Source organism: Anopheles darlingi, chromosome X (assembly GCF_943734745.1).
Source record: "Anopheles darlingi chromosome X, idAnoDarlMG_H_01, whole genome shotgun sequence".
Taxonomy (NCBI): Eukaryota; Metazoa; Arthropoda; class Insecta; order Diptera; family Culicidae; genus Anopheles; species Anopheles darlingi.
The window spans coordinates 13,039,069-13,055,394 of NC_064873.1; the positions used below are offsets into that span (position 1 = coordinate 13,039,069).

Sequence of the window (16,326 nt, forward strand, 5' to 3'; positions counted from 1 at the left end):
TTATCTAAAAAGTGGTAATTAACGATTTTTCCTGTCACTCAGTAACTCACCGTGAGTGGGGGGGCCTATTTCAGTCTTTTACCCAATTATCTGTTAGCAAATCATTCCATATGTATTTATAACTTAAAGAGATGCATTTTCCTTTTCTATTTTGGAAGAAAAGTTTAAAACTAAATGGTTTGAAACGATCTCCGAAACCGCGATCTCGTGGCGAGAAAAAGCAAGCGCTAATCCCTCTCTCGCTCGATCATACAGGCGAGATGCGAGAGTCTGCCGCTGCTCTCCGCGGCGGGCTCTCTCCGGCGTACACACTCGCACGTAGGCACACAGGCAATGTACAGCGAGATTACGCGCTCTCACGGCTTCCGATCTCTTGTGAGAAGCTCTTTCCATAGTGAAAAGTGGCTCTCTAAGGGCTTCCAAATTTGCTCACTATGGAATCGAAGAGCGTCGTTCACTTTCCTTCCTTCTCAGTATGGCGGCGAACGAGCTCACCAAATTTTTCCATAGTGAGTGATAGAAAAACTCTTCTCATGGTCATATGGGCGTGGTCGGTGTGCTGTCAGCAGCAGATGATCGGGACACTCGGGAAGAAAAGATGGAATGTGTTAAATTAGATTCTATTAAACGTTCCAATGAACTGTTAGATTATCTTACGGTAACAGACTGAAATAGGCCCCCCCACTCACGGTGAGTTACTGAGTGACCGAAAAAATCGTTAAATACCACTTTTTAGGTAAACAAACCTTCATAAAAATATGCGGAAACGTAAATAAATGTATTAGGGGAGGGGTGAGGGGTGGAAAAGTAACATTTTATCAGTAAAACAACGATTTTTTCGGTCACTCAGTAACTCACCGTGAGTGGGGGGGCCTATTTCAGTCTTTTACCGAAACTTACCCTAGACCTAAAAAAAGTATAACGAAAACAATGATCGTTATTGGTTGAAGTACAGTAAAAAGCAAAACAAAGGCACGAACATAACTCTGCCTACCTGTTGATGCCGAGCAGATGCCGAGCGACAGTGCGTAAAGATCATCGTTTTCTCAGCTGATCGGAAGGGCGACCATGAGGAAGTCGATGTACAGCTCATCTTTGATCATCGGTAGCTGCTTCACCAACTCCTCGCCATCCTCTCGCCGCTGTAGAACACTCAGATCGAGTACATACAGCAGTGTCATCTGTAGCGTTACTGTCACGTCGTCAATTTCTCCGCCCGATTCCGCGTATTTGTAACTCCGCAGATACTGGAATAACTGCAACGTCGCTTTGCGTGGCAGAGAAGCTTGAGCGGTACAAAAGTACAAACACTGAGCCAACTGAAGCCGAATTTCGTCGAACAAATCCAACACCTGTCGATGGTGCATGGGTGGATCAAGCGCACGGTTTATCGTGAGGATATCGAGCTCCTTCGTGATGTCCAGTTCGTTCAGCAGATCGATGATACGCTCTAGCAAACCATCCGCAAGCAGACCGTCGGCGTTCTAGCAAGCCATTCGCAAGCAGAGCTGGTGACGATCTGCGTTAGTTCCGGTGAGGCATCCGTACACCACGAGACACCGGCGCGCGATTTACGACCAACGTAATAGAGTAGCACCGCCACCAAACCTCTCGTCAGGCCCGGATGGTTAACGAGTTGTTGCTGCGAGATACAGAGCAATTCCAGTGCTTAATTCCGTCGGTGATACCCTGTTTGATCGCTTCCCGGCACTTGGCGTTCTTCGGCGAGTTCTTGAGCAGCGAGATGAAATTTTGCTTGTACTCCCGCAGCAGCACCTCCAGGTTGACACTGTTCAGCAGATACTTGGACGGTGTCCACAAGTCCGTCGGGTGTCGCTAGAATGAATTTGAAGTGGGAGTGTTTTGTTAGCTTCCGTACAATTTTACAACCCCGCTCTGAAAGCCAGAACGAGGCCCCCTCCCTGTCAGCATACGATTTAAGATCATATCCCAGCTGGCACCACGAGGAGGTAGGGTAGGAGTTGTAATAGTAATAAATGGCTGCAATTGAGTCAAGTGTGTAAATAACACACTCGACAATAGCAAGCCATTTATTACCTTACCATTTGCCAACCAATTTAAGCTAAATCTAATAACTTATAAAGAAATATTAAAGTGTTAAATCGTCAAGTCATTAAGTCTTCTATAAAAATAAATGTTATCTTAACCTCGCCAACCTAAAGTAGAAATCAAAGGAAAGAATACAAACCCATCACCTGAAGGAATTGCTACTAATTTACAACAAATATCATCTATGCTATAAGTTTAAAGGCTACTAAACTCCTGCAAACTATTAACTTTATATACATTCATATCTACAGTCAAGTCCTCTAAGTGCTGATAAAAAGGTTCTGTGTTATGCAGTTCGCAACCATGAACTTTATTATCATCGGTTGCAAATTGCATAGCAATAACCTTTTTATCAGCACTTAGAAACCATTTGTCTGCCGCCACTGCATTCTTTAATGTAAAATTACTAGCTAAGCTAACTACTTTATAATGGGATCTATTTATGGGATTAGGTTTGGATAACTTTGGATAGATAACTGTTGGTGGATCTATATTTTTGCAACGAGCTTGTTCTTGGATTCTATTGGCTAACTGTTGCAAGGGACGTCTACACGATTTAATTTTTTTTTCAATTGTGATAAAATATTCTCAAAAGAATAGGTTGATATAGTAGGCAAGGGTCCATATAGTTCTACTTCATCCACCACATGTGTTAGTAAGTGAATATTGCTGGTTATTGTCTTAGTTTTGTCATGGTATTGTACTATAAATTTTCTAAAATATTTTCTAGCTAATGGTAAATGATTTCTATAATACTTATTAGAACAAATTTTAACAGCTACATGCAAATATTTAAGTGACATTAAATCGCAATCCTCAATGAAATTTTGAAGAATAACAACACCTACGTAATTCAAAAATGATGCAAATTCAGTCCCTTTCCAATGTGCCATTGCAGAAAGGGGCCGAATTTGTCTATTCATTTCGCAAGGCAGTTTTACTTCATTTAATATTCTATCTAAATCATTTATCTGGGCAGATTGCCACTTAATTCTACCTCTACTACCATTTAAGAAACCAGATAAAAAACATTTCATTACCCCATGATGCAACAAGTGTAACGTATCGCTAGTTATAAAGCTGTGAATAAAATCTATGTTAAGTCTCATTAACGGCGATACAACCGTGTGAAACCCTGGCCTACCTGCCACCTTCTCCTTTTGATGATGATCGCCATACACCGTAAGTAGTCGAAAATCTGCATCTGTCCTCAGCGGGGCTTCCTCCACCTGGTACGACTTTATTTTCGTTAATCGATCTTCCGTCCTCTGGACCATACATTTAATACATCCCCATCTTCCATTATATGATACAACTCCTAAAACGAAATTAAATAACACATGAGTACATACTATTATCAGACCCATATTCTTATGATTTAGCAATATAACTTACCTTTGCAAAAGGCTCGAGCTGGTGAATCGCAGATAAAAACGCGATGCTTTATCGTCAACAAGTTACCGTTGATGACCAATCCAGTGTCGATTAGGTTTTCGTATTCCATTGTAAACTGCTCCAAGAACGTCTGTACCCGCTTCGGCTTATGCAGTCCATAATAAACGGCCACTAAGAAGACAGCCACGCTTGGCTCTTCGTGGACGTTTCCTAGTATGGGCCACATCTGGTTTTTTCCGTTGTTGAACACCTGCATTCCATCTATGTTGATGTTCAACGAGATGGTACGGTGGGTGCTCAAACAACGGAAAGCGTAACGAAGACAGCGCTCTAAAATGTAAAAAAACGTTACCTTGTTGAACTGTTATTTACATTTATGTAATACTTACCTAAACCATTGTGCCAATAGGAGCCTCCATCCATTTCGAACACTGTCGCCGGTTCCGTTGGCGTGCCCAACAACGTCCTTGGATCCAAAGGCAGCGACGAGTGTGGTTCATGGAGTATTCGAAGCAACCCACGCAGCTGCCGATGGCTGATGTTGCTGTGCGTTGCCCAAATCCTTAGTTTTTCGCGCCATGCCTCTTCACCTTGATCAGGACCTTGGGGGACACTTACCGTTTCGTCGTCGGAACTCGAGTCATTGTCGGAACTCGAAGCGGATTCTAGATTGTAATTACCATTTTCACTTTCACTGAAGATGACACCTGACAGGTTTGGCGACAAATAATTTCGGACTTAATTAGTTCGAAATGTAAATACGAGTTTTCGAAAACATTTAAATATTCGAAGATTTTAATTAATGAATTTAAATTTTTAACTTTTACTTACTTTTTATCTTCCTGCTATTTTCACATACCGCACGTAATACACCCTTTGCACGAAAATGTTTGATCACTTTGGCACTTACAAAACAGTGCGGACGAGCAAAAATCGGCTAAGTCCCAAAACGACGCCGACTCTGAAATTTTCTAAGTCCCGGCTGGTGCATTCTGGGACTTAGAAAATTTTCGACTGCCGCGATCGGGACTTTGCCGAATTTTGATCGAGGTTGCTCCGTCTCGTTTTTCTGTTCCTTTCTCTTGCGCGCTGCCGCTCGAATCGCCCCTCGATTCTTGCGCCCTTGCCACCCCTCGTAATCAAAACCCACAAGTTCGCGCTCGTTTTCGTTCGCCCTTCTTCTCTTCCCATTCTGCCCTTCCCCCTCCGCAGCCGCGTCCCACAAGCTCGCGCGCGAACCTCCTCCTCCTCGCGGTTTCTTCCGCTCTTTCCCCCGCTGCCTACGAGCGGTTCCATAGTGAACGTCGCATTTGCCCCTTCCTCGACCCCGTCGCAGGCCGCGGGGGTTTCGTTTTCAACCTCCTCAGCCTTCCTCTCGCTGCGTCGCAGACAGAGGGGTCTACTGAATGTTCACTGGGAAGGGCTTCCAAATTTGCTCACTATGGAATCGAAGAGCGTCGTTCACTTTCCTTCCTTCTCAGTATGGCGGCGAAAGAGCTCACCATTTTTTTCCATAGTGAGTGATAGAAAAAATCTTCTCATGGTCATATGGGATTTTGAATTGTTCACAATGTCACAAACATGCCTTCGAATGATCATCATGATTCACATTGATTTTACTGAAAAACAAACATTATGTTCAACAAAAAATTAGTGTCACGCATCATGTACGTATTGGAACCCGCGCACACGATCATCACGCACAACAGGAACATTGTGCAGATCAATTGCACCATAAAACGGTGGTGACAAATCAACGCACCTTTTGGCCAATCGCTATGCGCAATGTGCGTCTGGATTGATGCACTTCGTATGCATCTTTCTTGCGCAGCAAAGATATAAGAGCTAGCGAAGAATTGTCGTTGGTTTTCCCAGGAATATGCGACATTAACACACGGCGGTTTGAGCACAAAACTCAGCCATTCTTGAGCATGTTTTCCGCCTATCAAAATGCGGCAACACACGACCAATTCGCGATCGTTTTCTTCTGCTGTTAGCTGCATCGACAACGCCCTTTTCGGTGGCTATCACCAACGCGTAGTAAACACCTTGGTGCACACGCTCTCCTCGCTTCAAACCCCTCCTCCCCCCCATTGTTGGTACATCCTGCGCTGATTGTTGTCCTTTGTTCTGCATTCTGCGTTTCGTGCTTGGCACCGGATGCTGTTGCCGATTGTTCTGCTACTGTTTTGTTGTTCTCTTCTGATTGGGCAACTGCACAAGCAAGCAAAAACATCCATTGGTTTTAGCCATTTTCCCGCTTGTTGTGAAATGCAAACAGACCGCCGCGGTTTTCAGCTTTTTGAAGTCGCTTTATTTTTCCTCGAGCAGACTCAAAACTTGTCTGCCTTCCGTGGCGGTTATCTTTTTTCACTCGTTTATCGCCTTTCGCTTTCTTTCTCCTGGTTGCTTTTCGCCTTCTTTCTCAGTTGCCGCTTGCTAGCTCACTTGCGTGCAGGCTCGCACGCAAGTGAGCTACGGGTGGCTGCTCGTGGGCCCTACCGATAGCCGCTGCTATCGGTAACACTCCCCCCAGTACGGTCGTCCTAACTGACGTCTCGTACTTCGGCCCAAGAGCAGCCGCCTGTCCTGTCATGTGTATGTTTACTTTCCGTTTACCGGCACGTGCCGGTTCTTTGGATTCTCCTATCAACTGTGTCGCCTTTCAGCTTCTATCTATCAATCCCACATCCAGATCGTAAGGTCCCTTTCTACCCTGCTTTAACTAATCTGTCTTTGTTTTAGGGTCGCTTTCCCCGGTGTTATTCCGGCCTATCTCTGTAGCCTTGCTAGCACCCCGGCGCATCCCGTATCACTCCTTCCCCTGACTCTTGGCGTATCACGTCTAGCACGGCGAGCTTCGTGACTGGCCGTACGTAAGTGCTGTTCGCCGTCCTGACCCTTGCGGATCGAACCTGACCGTCCTGCTTGCTGGCGAAAACTTGCTCTACCACGCCCTTTGGCCAGGAGTTTCTGGGTAGCCTGGGATCGACGATGACTACCACGTCTCCTGTCCTGATGGGTTCGTTATATCGGTGCCACTTTGTTCGTCGTGTGATCTCTGGCAGGTAGTCGGTCACCCACCGCCTCCAGAATCTGTTGGCCAACGCTTGTGATGTTCGCCAGTTCTGCCGCAGAAGGCTGCCGCTGTCGTCCAACTCGCCCGGCTGCTTCATGCCATTCGACGAACCCAACAGGAAGTGGTTCGGTGTTAGGGCCGGGGCCGAGTCGTCGTCTACCGGCACGTGTGTGAGGGGCCGCGCGTTCATAATGCTCTCGACCTCGACCAGCAGGCTGCGCAGCACTTCGTCGTTCAAACGCTTGGCTGAGCTCGCAGCAACGATGTTCTCCTTCACCGTCTGGATCAGGCGCTCCCAGCTACCTCCCATGTGGGAGGCTTGTGGCGGGTTGAACTCCCACCGTATCCCGCGTTGGCTGCACTCTTTTGTGATATCGACGTGGTCGATCAGCTCCGGGTTGCGTTGCAGTTCCCTCTGCGCACCGACGAAGTTGGTTCCTCGATCACAGAATATTGTGAGCGGGGTTCCTCTGCGCGCAATTAGATTCCGCAGACCCATGATGCATGAGCTGGTGGTCAGCGAGTGAACCAGCTCGATATGGACCGCCCGCACTGTGAGGCACGTAGCCAGCATGCCCCACCGCTTTTCCACTCGCCTTCCCACGGCTACTTCGATTGGGCCAAAGTAATCAAGTCCTACGTATGTGAATGGCCGTACATAGGCCGCAAGACGCGCCGGGGGCAGGTCAGCATGATGGGAGCCTTCGGTTCTGCAGCCGCATTCTTGCACCACTGGCAGTTCCTCCGCACTCTAGCGTAACAGGACCGGAGGTGAGGAATGTGGTAGAGCTGGCGCACCTCGTTAATCACTGTCTCGTGGTTTCGATGATGAAACCTCTCGTGAAACTTTCGCACTATCAGCTCCGTAACCGGATGACGCCGTGGTAGAATTACCGGCCTCTTCGCGTCTTCTGTGGCGTAGTGACATGCAGCGATCCTCGTTCGCATGCGTAGGATTCCGCACTCATCCAGGTACGGACTCAGCGAATGGATCGGGCTCTGTTTTGGTATCACGGTCGTAAGCCTAGTTGACGTCTTGGCGTTCTTCAGCAGGTCGATTTCCGCGGGGAACGCCTCCCTTTGTGCCTGGCTGATTATAACCCGTTGCGCCTTGCTCCTTTCCTCTGCTGTTATAGGGCCTGACGATCCGACTCTTTGGGTGCTACTAGCCCTGCAGTTGTGGACAAAGCGCAATACCCTTCCGGTTACCACGAGCACCTTTGCCCAGTCCGAGAATCTCGTCACGTCGACCACGGGCTGTTGTATTGACGGAGCGTCAGGCGAGTGATGGCCGGCGAAAGCTGGCCTCAGCTCCGATCCTGTGACCGGCTTTTCCGCCGGTTGTGCGGGCCACGTCTTGACGGATTCCCACAGGAACTGAGGGCCCCGGAACCACCGGCTTGTGGCGGCGAGATCGGGCATCCTGCTCCATTTGGTTGCGTCGTCTGCCGGGTTGAGCTTTGTGGGTACCCATCGCCACTCCCGGCATTTGGACGTTTTAAGAATCTCCACGACTCGGTGCCCGACGTGCTGGCTGTACCGGCGACTGTCGGAGTTGAGCCACCCCAGTACGTTACGGGAGTCGGTCCAGAAGAATCTGCTTGATGATTCGGCTTTTGATCCGCCGTCCTCACTTTCCTCTTCAACCAGACGGAGGGCGACTTCCACCGACCGGCAGAGCCGTGCTCCCAAAACTGCTGCTTCCAGCTCCATTCGTGGAATCGAAGTAAATCTCAGTGGCGCAACTCTTGTCTTGGCAGCTACTAGACAGCAGTGTACTGCTCCTCCCGTGGCGTGCCGGATGTAGCAGGCCGCGGCAGCTCCGTTCTCACTTGCATCCACAAAGGTGTGCAGCTCTATTTCGTCTTTCCTTGTCAGGGCGGATGTGCCGTACCACCGGGGAATTCGTACCTTTTCCACCTCTGGGAGAGCCTTCAGCCATGTTTTCCAGCTAGTGAATGAATCGCTGTCTATCGGTTCGTCCCATTGAACCCCGGATCGCCAAATCTTCTGCAGCAGGATCTTTAAGTATGCCAGGAAATTTGCGAGTAGGCCCAACGGGTCGAACATCGCCATGAGCACGCTTAAGACCTCCCGCTTTGTAGGGCACCGCGTTCCCTGCCACAGATCGCAAGAGTGCTTGTTCCTTCCGATCCGGTAAGTGAAGGTGTCGGCCGCGGTGTCCCACCACATTCCCAGCACCTTCTCTGTGTGTACGGTGTGCGTACACTCTATGTGCTTTTCTTCAGGTTCTCCGTGTAGTGCGCTTAACACCTGGGGCGAGTTGCTAATCCAACCGCGAATCTCGAACCCTCCCTCGCGGTGTACGTGCGCGACGTCCAGGGCTAGTTGTATGGCCTCCTCCTCGCGATCGACGCTCACCAGCATGTCGTCGACATAGTGTGCGTGGATGATAGCCTTAACGGCATTAGGGTGGGTTTCTGCGAACCGCTGGGCGTTGATGTTCTTCACGTATTGAGCGGTGCTGGGCGAGCAGCGGGCACCGAACGTCATCACCTGCATCGCGTAGGTCTCCACCTCACCGTGTTCGTTTTCCCATAAGAAACATTGGCTTGACTGATCTTCGGGACGTATCCGCACTTGATGGAACATCTCACGGATGTCCCCCGTTACCCCGATCCTTCCTTCCCGGAAACGGATCAGAATCTCGAACAGGCTAGAGAGCAGGTCGGGCCCCGTTAGCAACGCTGAGTTTAGGGAGGTTCCCCGCACCTCTGCTGCCGCGTCCCAGACGAGTCGAACTTTCCCGGGTTTATTCGGATTTGTCACCACAAAGATAGGAAGGTACCACCGTCTCGGCTCGTCTTGCTGCTCCTCGCTAACACTTAATTTCCTTATGTATCGTTTCTCTTCATACTCCTTTATTTTCTCTTTCAAGGTGCGTGCGAACTCCGGACTTCTCTTCATTCTCCTCTGTAGTTGTTGGAAACGTTGTAGCGCCATCGGGCGGCTGTTGGGCAAGGTTCCGTCGTCCTCTCGCCAAAGTAGGCCGGTTTCGTATCGGTCACCCACCAGCCTGGTGCGGGCCGTTAGCAGCTCCAGACACCGAGCGTCCTCCGTTGTCGTCACTCTTGTGGCTTTCGTTACTCCGAGACTGTCAAGGGAGAAGTACGTATTAAGCGCTTGGTGTATCTCTTCGTCGGTCGTGCTGCTGTCGCTACTACGCACCTGGACGGCTGCTACGTTATGCACCTTGTCAGCGCCCCCGCAAACGGTCCACCCCAGGCGGGATTTAACGGCTACCGGGTCGTTCGCTGTGCCCTCTCGACATTTCAGTACCAGCCCTACTTGTAGGTGCCCAATCCCGATGAGGAGTTTGGGGCGCTCGTTCGTGTACGGTTCCAGTCGCACGCCCCGCAGGTGCCGGTATTTTGATTGTAGAACTTCGCTGTCGAGGGTCTGCGCTGGTAGTTCCAGCTTCTGTACGGTCTTCACTCCGGACAGAGTGTACTGGTGACCCTGTGGCGTTCCCGAGATCTTTAGGGTCACGACGCGTGATCTCTTCTCCACGCGAGTAATCCCTCCCGTCCATTGCAGATGTAATGGCTGGTTGGGCCCGTCTAGGCCGAGCTCGTCCGCGAGGTCCTCCTCCACCAACGTGAAAGACGACCCTTCGTCCACGAATGCCATCGCCTTGATGGTGCTGGTCCGACCGTGGAGAATAACCGAGTGGTATCGAAATTGGGGGCAGGCGTCGCTAGCCTCACAGTGTTTGTCGATCTGGATACAGTGCACTGCACCTGGCTTTGCCCCAGCTGCTGATGGCTCGTGCACGGTATTTATTGTGGTCGATGGCCCGCGATGCAGTAAGGCGTGATGTTTGCCCGTGCATCCCTCGCTGCCACATGGCCTGGCTCCACATGCTCCCTTATGACGACGCAGACAGACAAAGCACAAGTGACCCTCCCTGGCGACCTCCCAGCGCTTCGTCGTGTCCATGCTAATGAACCGGCTGCACCGCTCCACCGCGCGGCACTCTCCTCCGCAGCCCGCACACATACTTGCCGACGGACTGGGCGTGCTGCTTTGTAGGGCCGTTCCGGGTGCCTGGTGTGCAGCCCGGCTCTCTGTCCTAGTCTCCGGCAGTGGACCCTGGCGTTGTGCCCAGGAAAGGCGGCTGAAAGTTTCTGCCGTCGCGTACAACCATTGGCTGAACGTAGCGAGGTCCGGCACCTCCTCAGGCGTCTGCATCGCCCACATCTGCTGCACCGAGACTGGTAGCTTCCCCAACAGCTGGTACAGTAGGGAGCTGTTGAAGCAGTGCTCCGGGGCACCGCAAATCTCTATGGTCGCTGCACAGTTCTGCACCGCGACCGCAAAATCGGTGAGCTGGTCCCATTGCCCTTCACGAACCGACGGTAACTGGCTCATCCGCTCGGTCAAAGACTGCACGATGCGCAGGGGTTGACCGAATCGCATCTTCAGTGTCGCGATCACCCTGCCCACGTTGTTCGGGTGCAATAGGAGGGACTTAACCGTCTCGTACGCCTTGCCGCGTAAACACCTTTCCAGCCGTATTATATTTTCGTCCGCCGTGAAGCCACACATCCTCGTGCTTCGGTTGAAGTTCGACAGGAAGTTTGGCCACTGTTCCGGATCACCGCTGAACGCTGGTAGCTCCTTTGGGACGGCGTGCCTCGCCGCGACCTGTGACCTGGACAGTTGGAATTCGCCCATTGAATCGCCCCAACTGTCGCCGAATTCTGGGTCATTGACCGTGCGGATCGCGGTCGAGCTGGCCGGTAGACGACGTTCCGGCTCGGCTAGGCTATCCCGTGGGTTTGGGCGGTAACCGTGGCAGTTAGGCTGTTCCGGATCACCGCATTCTTGGTGCCGTGCTGCATTGCCGCCCCAGTTCTCCTCTCGATCGCTCATATCGGCTCCCGTCGAGCCGGACACGGAGAAGTCGCCTCGTAGAAGCGCCTGTCGACGCTCTTCGACCTCACTACTCCACCTCTGAAACTCCAATTGCTTATCCTGGAACTCTTTCTCCCGCTGTTGGGGCTCTTTCTCCAAGCGTTCCAGCGCCAGCAGCTTCCTCTCATTCGCCTCACGTTGAAGTGTGCTCGTCGAGCCTCTCACGCTCAGCAAGAGCTTCGGCGCGGTTTCCTTCGGCGCGCTCAGCGATGGCCGCGGGTGCGACGACGATGGGTTCAACGCACCGTGCTGACCTGCGCTGGTGCCGGGCTGATCGTCCTGTGGCGGCGTCTTCGTCTTGGTTCCCTTCCGACGGGCTCCTCTTTGGCCTTTCGGCGCCTTGACTGCGGGTGCTGAGGTCCTTCCCGACGGCGGCGTCACTACGTTCGCCTTCTCACTTGCACCGGCCTTCACTGCGCTGTCCGCCAAATCGTTGCTTCCCCCCATCATGCTTGCACTGCACTTTTCGCGCGCGAAACCTTACCGATCGAACACCAATCGAACACCAATCACTGGAATCAGTTGAAATCACGCGCTTGGACGCAGTAGGCTTCGAATACAAGTTTTGAGTGTTGTGAAATGCAAACAGACCGCCGCGGTTTTCAGCTTTTTGAAGTCGCTTTATTTTTCCTCGAGCAGACTCAAAACTTGTCTGCCTTCCGTGGCGGTTATCTTTTTTCACTCGTTTATCGCCTTTCGCTTTCTTTCTCCTGGTTGCTTTTCGCCTTCTTTCTCAGTTGCCGCTTGCTAGCTCACTTGCGTGCAGGCTCGCACGCAAGTGAGCTACGGGTGGCTGCTCGTGGGCCCTACCGATAGCCGCTGCTATCGGTAACACCGCTCCACTCTTAACCCTTTCAAATGTTGTGAAGACGAACATCTTCGCCCCTTTCTCAACTCTCGCCCACGCAAGAAACGCGCGCGTCTTTTCTTGCTGTCGTGGGCGGAGATCGCGCTGCGTTTTCATCACTGCCTAGCTCTTCCAGGGTAGATCTTTTCTAACGCTGTTTTCATATCCTGGCAGGTGCATCGATGATCATCTACCTCGTTACAGCCGTGGCAAACAGTGCGAAGAAACGGATCATCATTTCCGTCTCTTTTATGTTAAGAAAAACAGCTCTGTTCCTCCCCCTTTTGTGGCAAATTGTGGCAGGTAAATGTACTCGGATAATCAGGAAAAATGTTGTAGATTTGTACATGTACATCATGCAATCCTTTTTGACGAAGGAATGGGGCTAGAAACATGGAAAAATGCAAGTTCTTGCGGCTGTTTCATTGAATGCGAACAGCTGCGGTGCAATAGATAAAACGGCTAAAGTTGACTGAAAAGCAGATCAAATTACTTCGCGACAAGGTCTACCATTCTCGTACGACCATTTGATGCGCTTTTATTGTCGGAAATCGCGGTAATTGTGCCAAAAAAGGTTAATCAAATCACGGTGTCGCATCCAGATTCGAACAAAGTTCGAGGCGTTTCAAGCGGAATCATGATGGCGCCGATGAACGCGGCCGAAAGTATTGCCGTCTCATCAGCCATCTCTTTCGCGCTCACACACAAATCTGCAAATGGCGCTTTTGTATAGCGCTGTTTCATCGGACGTCGCGCTCACTCCTACAGTGAGCATACGAAATCATGGATTCCATGGTTTGCGGGGGATTTGATTAACCTTTTTTAGCATAATTACCGCGATTTCCGACAATAAAAGCGCATCAAATGGTCGTACGAGAATGGTAGACCTTGTCGCGAATGAATTTGATCTGCTTTTCAGTCAACTTTAGCCATTTTATCTATTGCACCGCAGCTGTTCGCATTCAATGAAACAGCCGCAAGAACATGCATGTTTCCATGTTTCTAGCCTCATTCCTTCGTTAAACAGGATTGCATGATGTACATGTACAAATCTACAACATTTTTCCTGATTATCCGAGTACATTTACCTGCAACAATTTGGCACAAAAGGGCGAGGAACAGAGCTGTTTTTCTTAACATAAAAGAGACGGAAATGATGATCCGTTTCTTCGCACTGTTTGCCACGGCTGTAACGAAGCAGATCATCACCGATGCACCGGTCAGGATATGAAAACAGCGTTAGAAAAGATCTACCCTGGAAGAGCTAGGCAGTGATGAAAACGCAGCGCGATCTCCGCCCATGACAGCAAGAAAAGACGCGCGCGTTTCTTGCGTGGACGAGAGTTGGGAAAGGGGCGAAGATGTCCATCTTCACAACATTTGAAAGGGTTAAGAGTGGAGCGGGAAAATGGCTAAAACCAATGGATGTTTTTGCTTGCTTGTGCAGTTGCCCAATCAGAAGAGAACAACAAAACAGTAGCAGAACAATCGGCAACAGCATCCGGTGCCAAGCACGAAACGCAGAATGCAGAACAAAGGACAACAATCAGCGCCGGATGTATTTTATTCCATGTACATAATGGGGGAAGGGTAGGAAATAAGATTATACAGGAAAAATAGGACGGAAACAATAAGACAGGATAACAATTCCAGTCAAAAATCCAACACCACTCAAGTTATAGTACAATCAACAATTCACTCGGGTTACCCATTTATAACACAACTAATGAGGAGAAGCAAAAGCTGAACCCATTGTAAATCAACCTCGATTACTATCAATTATTATCAGAATAAACGTAATTTTCGGAAAAAAAAAAAAAAAAAAAGCGCCGGATGTACGAACAATGGGGGGGAGGAGGGGTTTGTAGCGAGGAGAGCGTGTGCGCCAAGGTGTTTACTACGCGTTGGTGATAGCCACCGAAAAGGGCGTTGTCGATGCAGCTAACAGCAGAAGAAAACGATCGCGAATTGGTCGTGTGTTGCCGCATTTTGATAGGCGGAAAACATGTTCAAGAATGGCTGAGTTTTGTGCTCAAACCGCCGGGTGGTAATGTCGCATATTCCTAGGAAAACCAACGACAATTCTTCGCTAGCTCTTATATCTTTGCTGCGCAAGAAAGATGCATACGAAGTGCATCAATCCAGACGCACATTGCGCATAGCGATTGGCCAAAAGGTGCGTTGATTTGTCACCACCGTTTTATGGTGCAATTGATCTGCACAATGTTCCTGTTGTGCGTGATGATCGTGTGCGCGGGTTCCAATACGTACATGATGCGTGACACTAATTTTTTGTTGAACATAATGTTTGTTTTTCAGTAAAATCAATGTGAATCATGATGATCATTCGAAGGCATGTTTGTGACATTGTGAACAATTCAAAATCCCATATGACCATGAGAAGATTTTTTCTATCACTCACTATGGAAAAAAATGGTGAGCTCTTTCGCCGCCATACTGAGAAGGAAGGAAAGTGAACGACGCTCTTCGATTCCATAGTGAGCAAATTTGGAAGCCCTTCCCAGTGAACATTCAGTAGACCCCTCTGCCTGCGACGCAGCGAGAGGAAGGCTGAGGAGGTTGAAAACGAAACCCCCGCGGCCTGCGACGGGGTCGAGGAAGGGGCAAATGCGACGCTCACTATGAAACCGCTCGTAGGCAGCGGGAGAAAGAGCGGAAGAAACCCAGAGGAAGAGAAGGTTTCGCGCGCGAGCTTGTGGGACGCGGCTGCGGAGGGGGAAGGGCGGAATGGGAAGAGAAGAAGGGCGAACGAAAACGAACGCGAGCTTGTGGGTTTCGATTACGAAGGGTGGGAAGGGCGCAAGAGTCGAAGGGCGATTCGAACGGCAGCGCGCAAGAGAAGGGAACAGAAAAACGAGACGGAGCAACCTCGAGCAAAATTCGGCAAAGTCCCGATCGCGGCAGTCGAAATTTTTCTAAGTCCCAGAATGCACCAGCCGGGACTTAGAAAATTTCAGAGTCGGCGTCGTTCTGGGACTTAGCCAAATTTGTAGCAGTGAAAGTGTTGCGGAAAGTGATAGTGATATTGTGAGTGACAGCATCAGTTTACATGCAAGGTAAGAAAAGATGACATTGTGAAGATGCAAGTGATTTAACACCTTTTATTTGTTATCTTTTTCTCCGACATGTTCCCGAGCATTGATCGAAGAACGCGTATGGAACACGCGGTTGATCAGGAACGTTCATGATCGCAGCCCGGATCACGCCGCCACAGCGACGCCACCAAGCCAGATGCAGACGTAGACGACGCCACCAACACCAACAGCACGAACGGCAGACATCACATCATGATGACGTCATACCATGACGACGTCATCACCAAAGTCTTATGGCGTCACGGGGTGTGTTCAAAGCAATTAGGAAAATAAACGCCACCGCCATTGCGCGATGGCTTACGGACCAATCAAAGCGTACTTCATTTTGGGTAGGGAAAGAATATAGGACAGAAAGAAAGGGGACTAGAGGAGAGAGCGAGAGAAAGGGTCACGTTTGATTGGTTGAAATCGAGACGATTTTGTTCCGGCCCTAGTGGACGAAATCGGGCCGCCAAAATATTTGCCAAACGTATGTATCGTTCCGTTAGCGGCTGGATCTCGGATCGATTTTTCTATAGTGAGAAATCTTCTCACTGCTATGTGGGTATGGAAAGAGCTTCTCACAAGAGATCGGAAGCCGTGAGAGCGCGTAATCTCGCTGTACATTGCCTGTGTGCCTACGTGCGAGTGTGTACGCCGGAGAGAGCCCGCCGCGGAGAGCAGCGGCAGACTCTCGCATCTCGCCTGTATGATCGAGCGAGAGAGGGATTAGCGCTTGCTTTTTCTCGCAATGGGATCGCGGTTTCGGAGATCGTTTCAAACCATTTAGTTTTAAACTTTTCTTCCTAAATAGAATAGGAGAATGCATCTCTTTAAGTTATAAATACATATGGAATGATTTGCTAACAGATAATTGTTGTTTTGGTCTGTGGATATGCCGC

The 16,326-nt window shown here is 49.9% G+C and overlaps 2 protein-coding genes across 2 annotated transcripts; both read right to left on the reverse strand.

Moving 5' to 3' along the window:
- Positions 1–2,398: 2,398 nt before the first annotated feature.
- LOC125948969 (uncharacterized) lies at positions 2,399–4,156 on the reverse strand. The gene is made up of 3 exons (XM_049675539.1): positions 3,855–4,156; positions 3,466–3,795; positions 2,399–3,388 (listed from the first exon to the last, which is right to left on the reverse strand). Exons 1-3 carry the CDS (start codon positions 3,886–3,888, stop codon positions 2,598–2,600), a joined length of 1,155 nt encoding a protein of 384 aa, XP_049531496.1. The 5' UTR covers positions 3,889–4,156; the 3' UTR covers positions 2,399–2,597.
- A 2,098-nt stretch (positions 4,157–6,254) lies between these two features.
- On the reverse strand, positions 6,255–11,929 carry LOC125959895 (uncharacterized). Its single transcript, XM_049692898.1, has 2 exons — positions 7,343–11,929; positions 6,255–7,295 (listed from the first exon to the last, which is right to left on the reverse strand). Exons 1-2 carry the CDS (start codon positions 11,927–11,929, stop codon positions 6,255–6,257), a joined length of 5,628 nt encoding a protein of 1,875 aa, XP_049548855.1.
- Between the last annotated feature and the right edge of the window lie 4,397 nt (positions 11,930–16,326).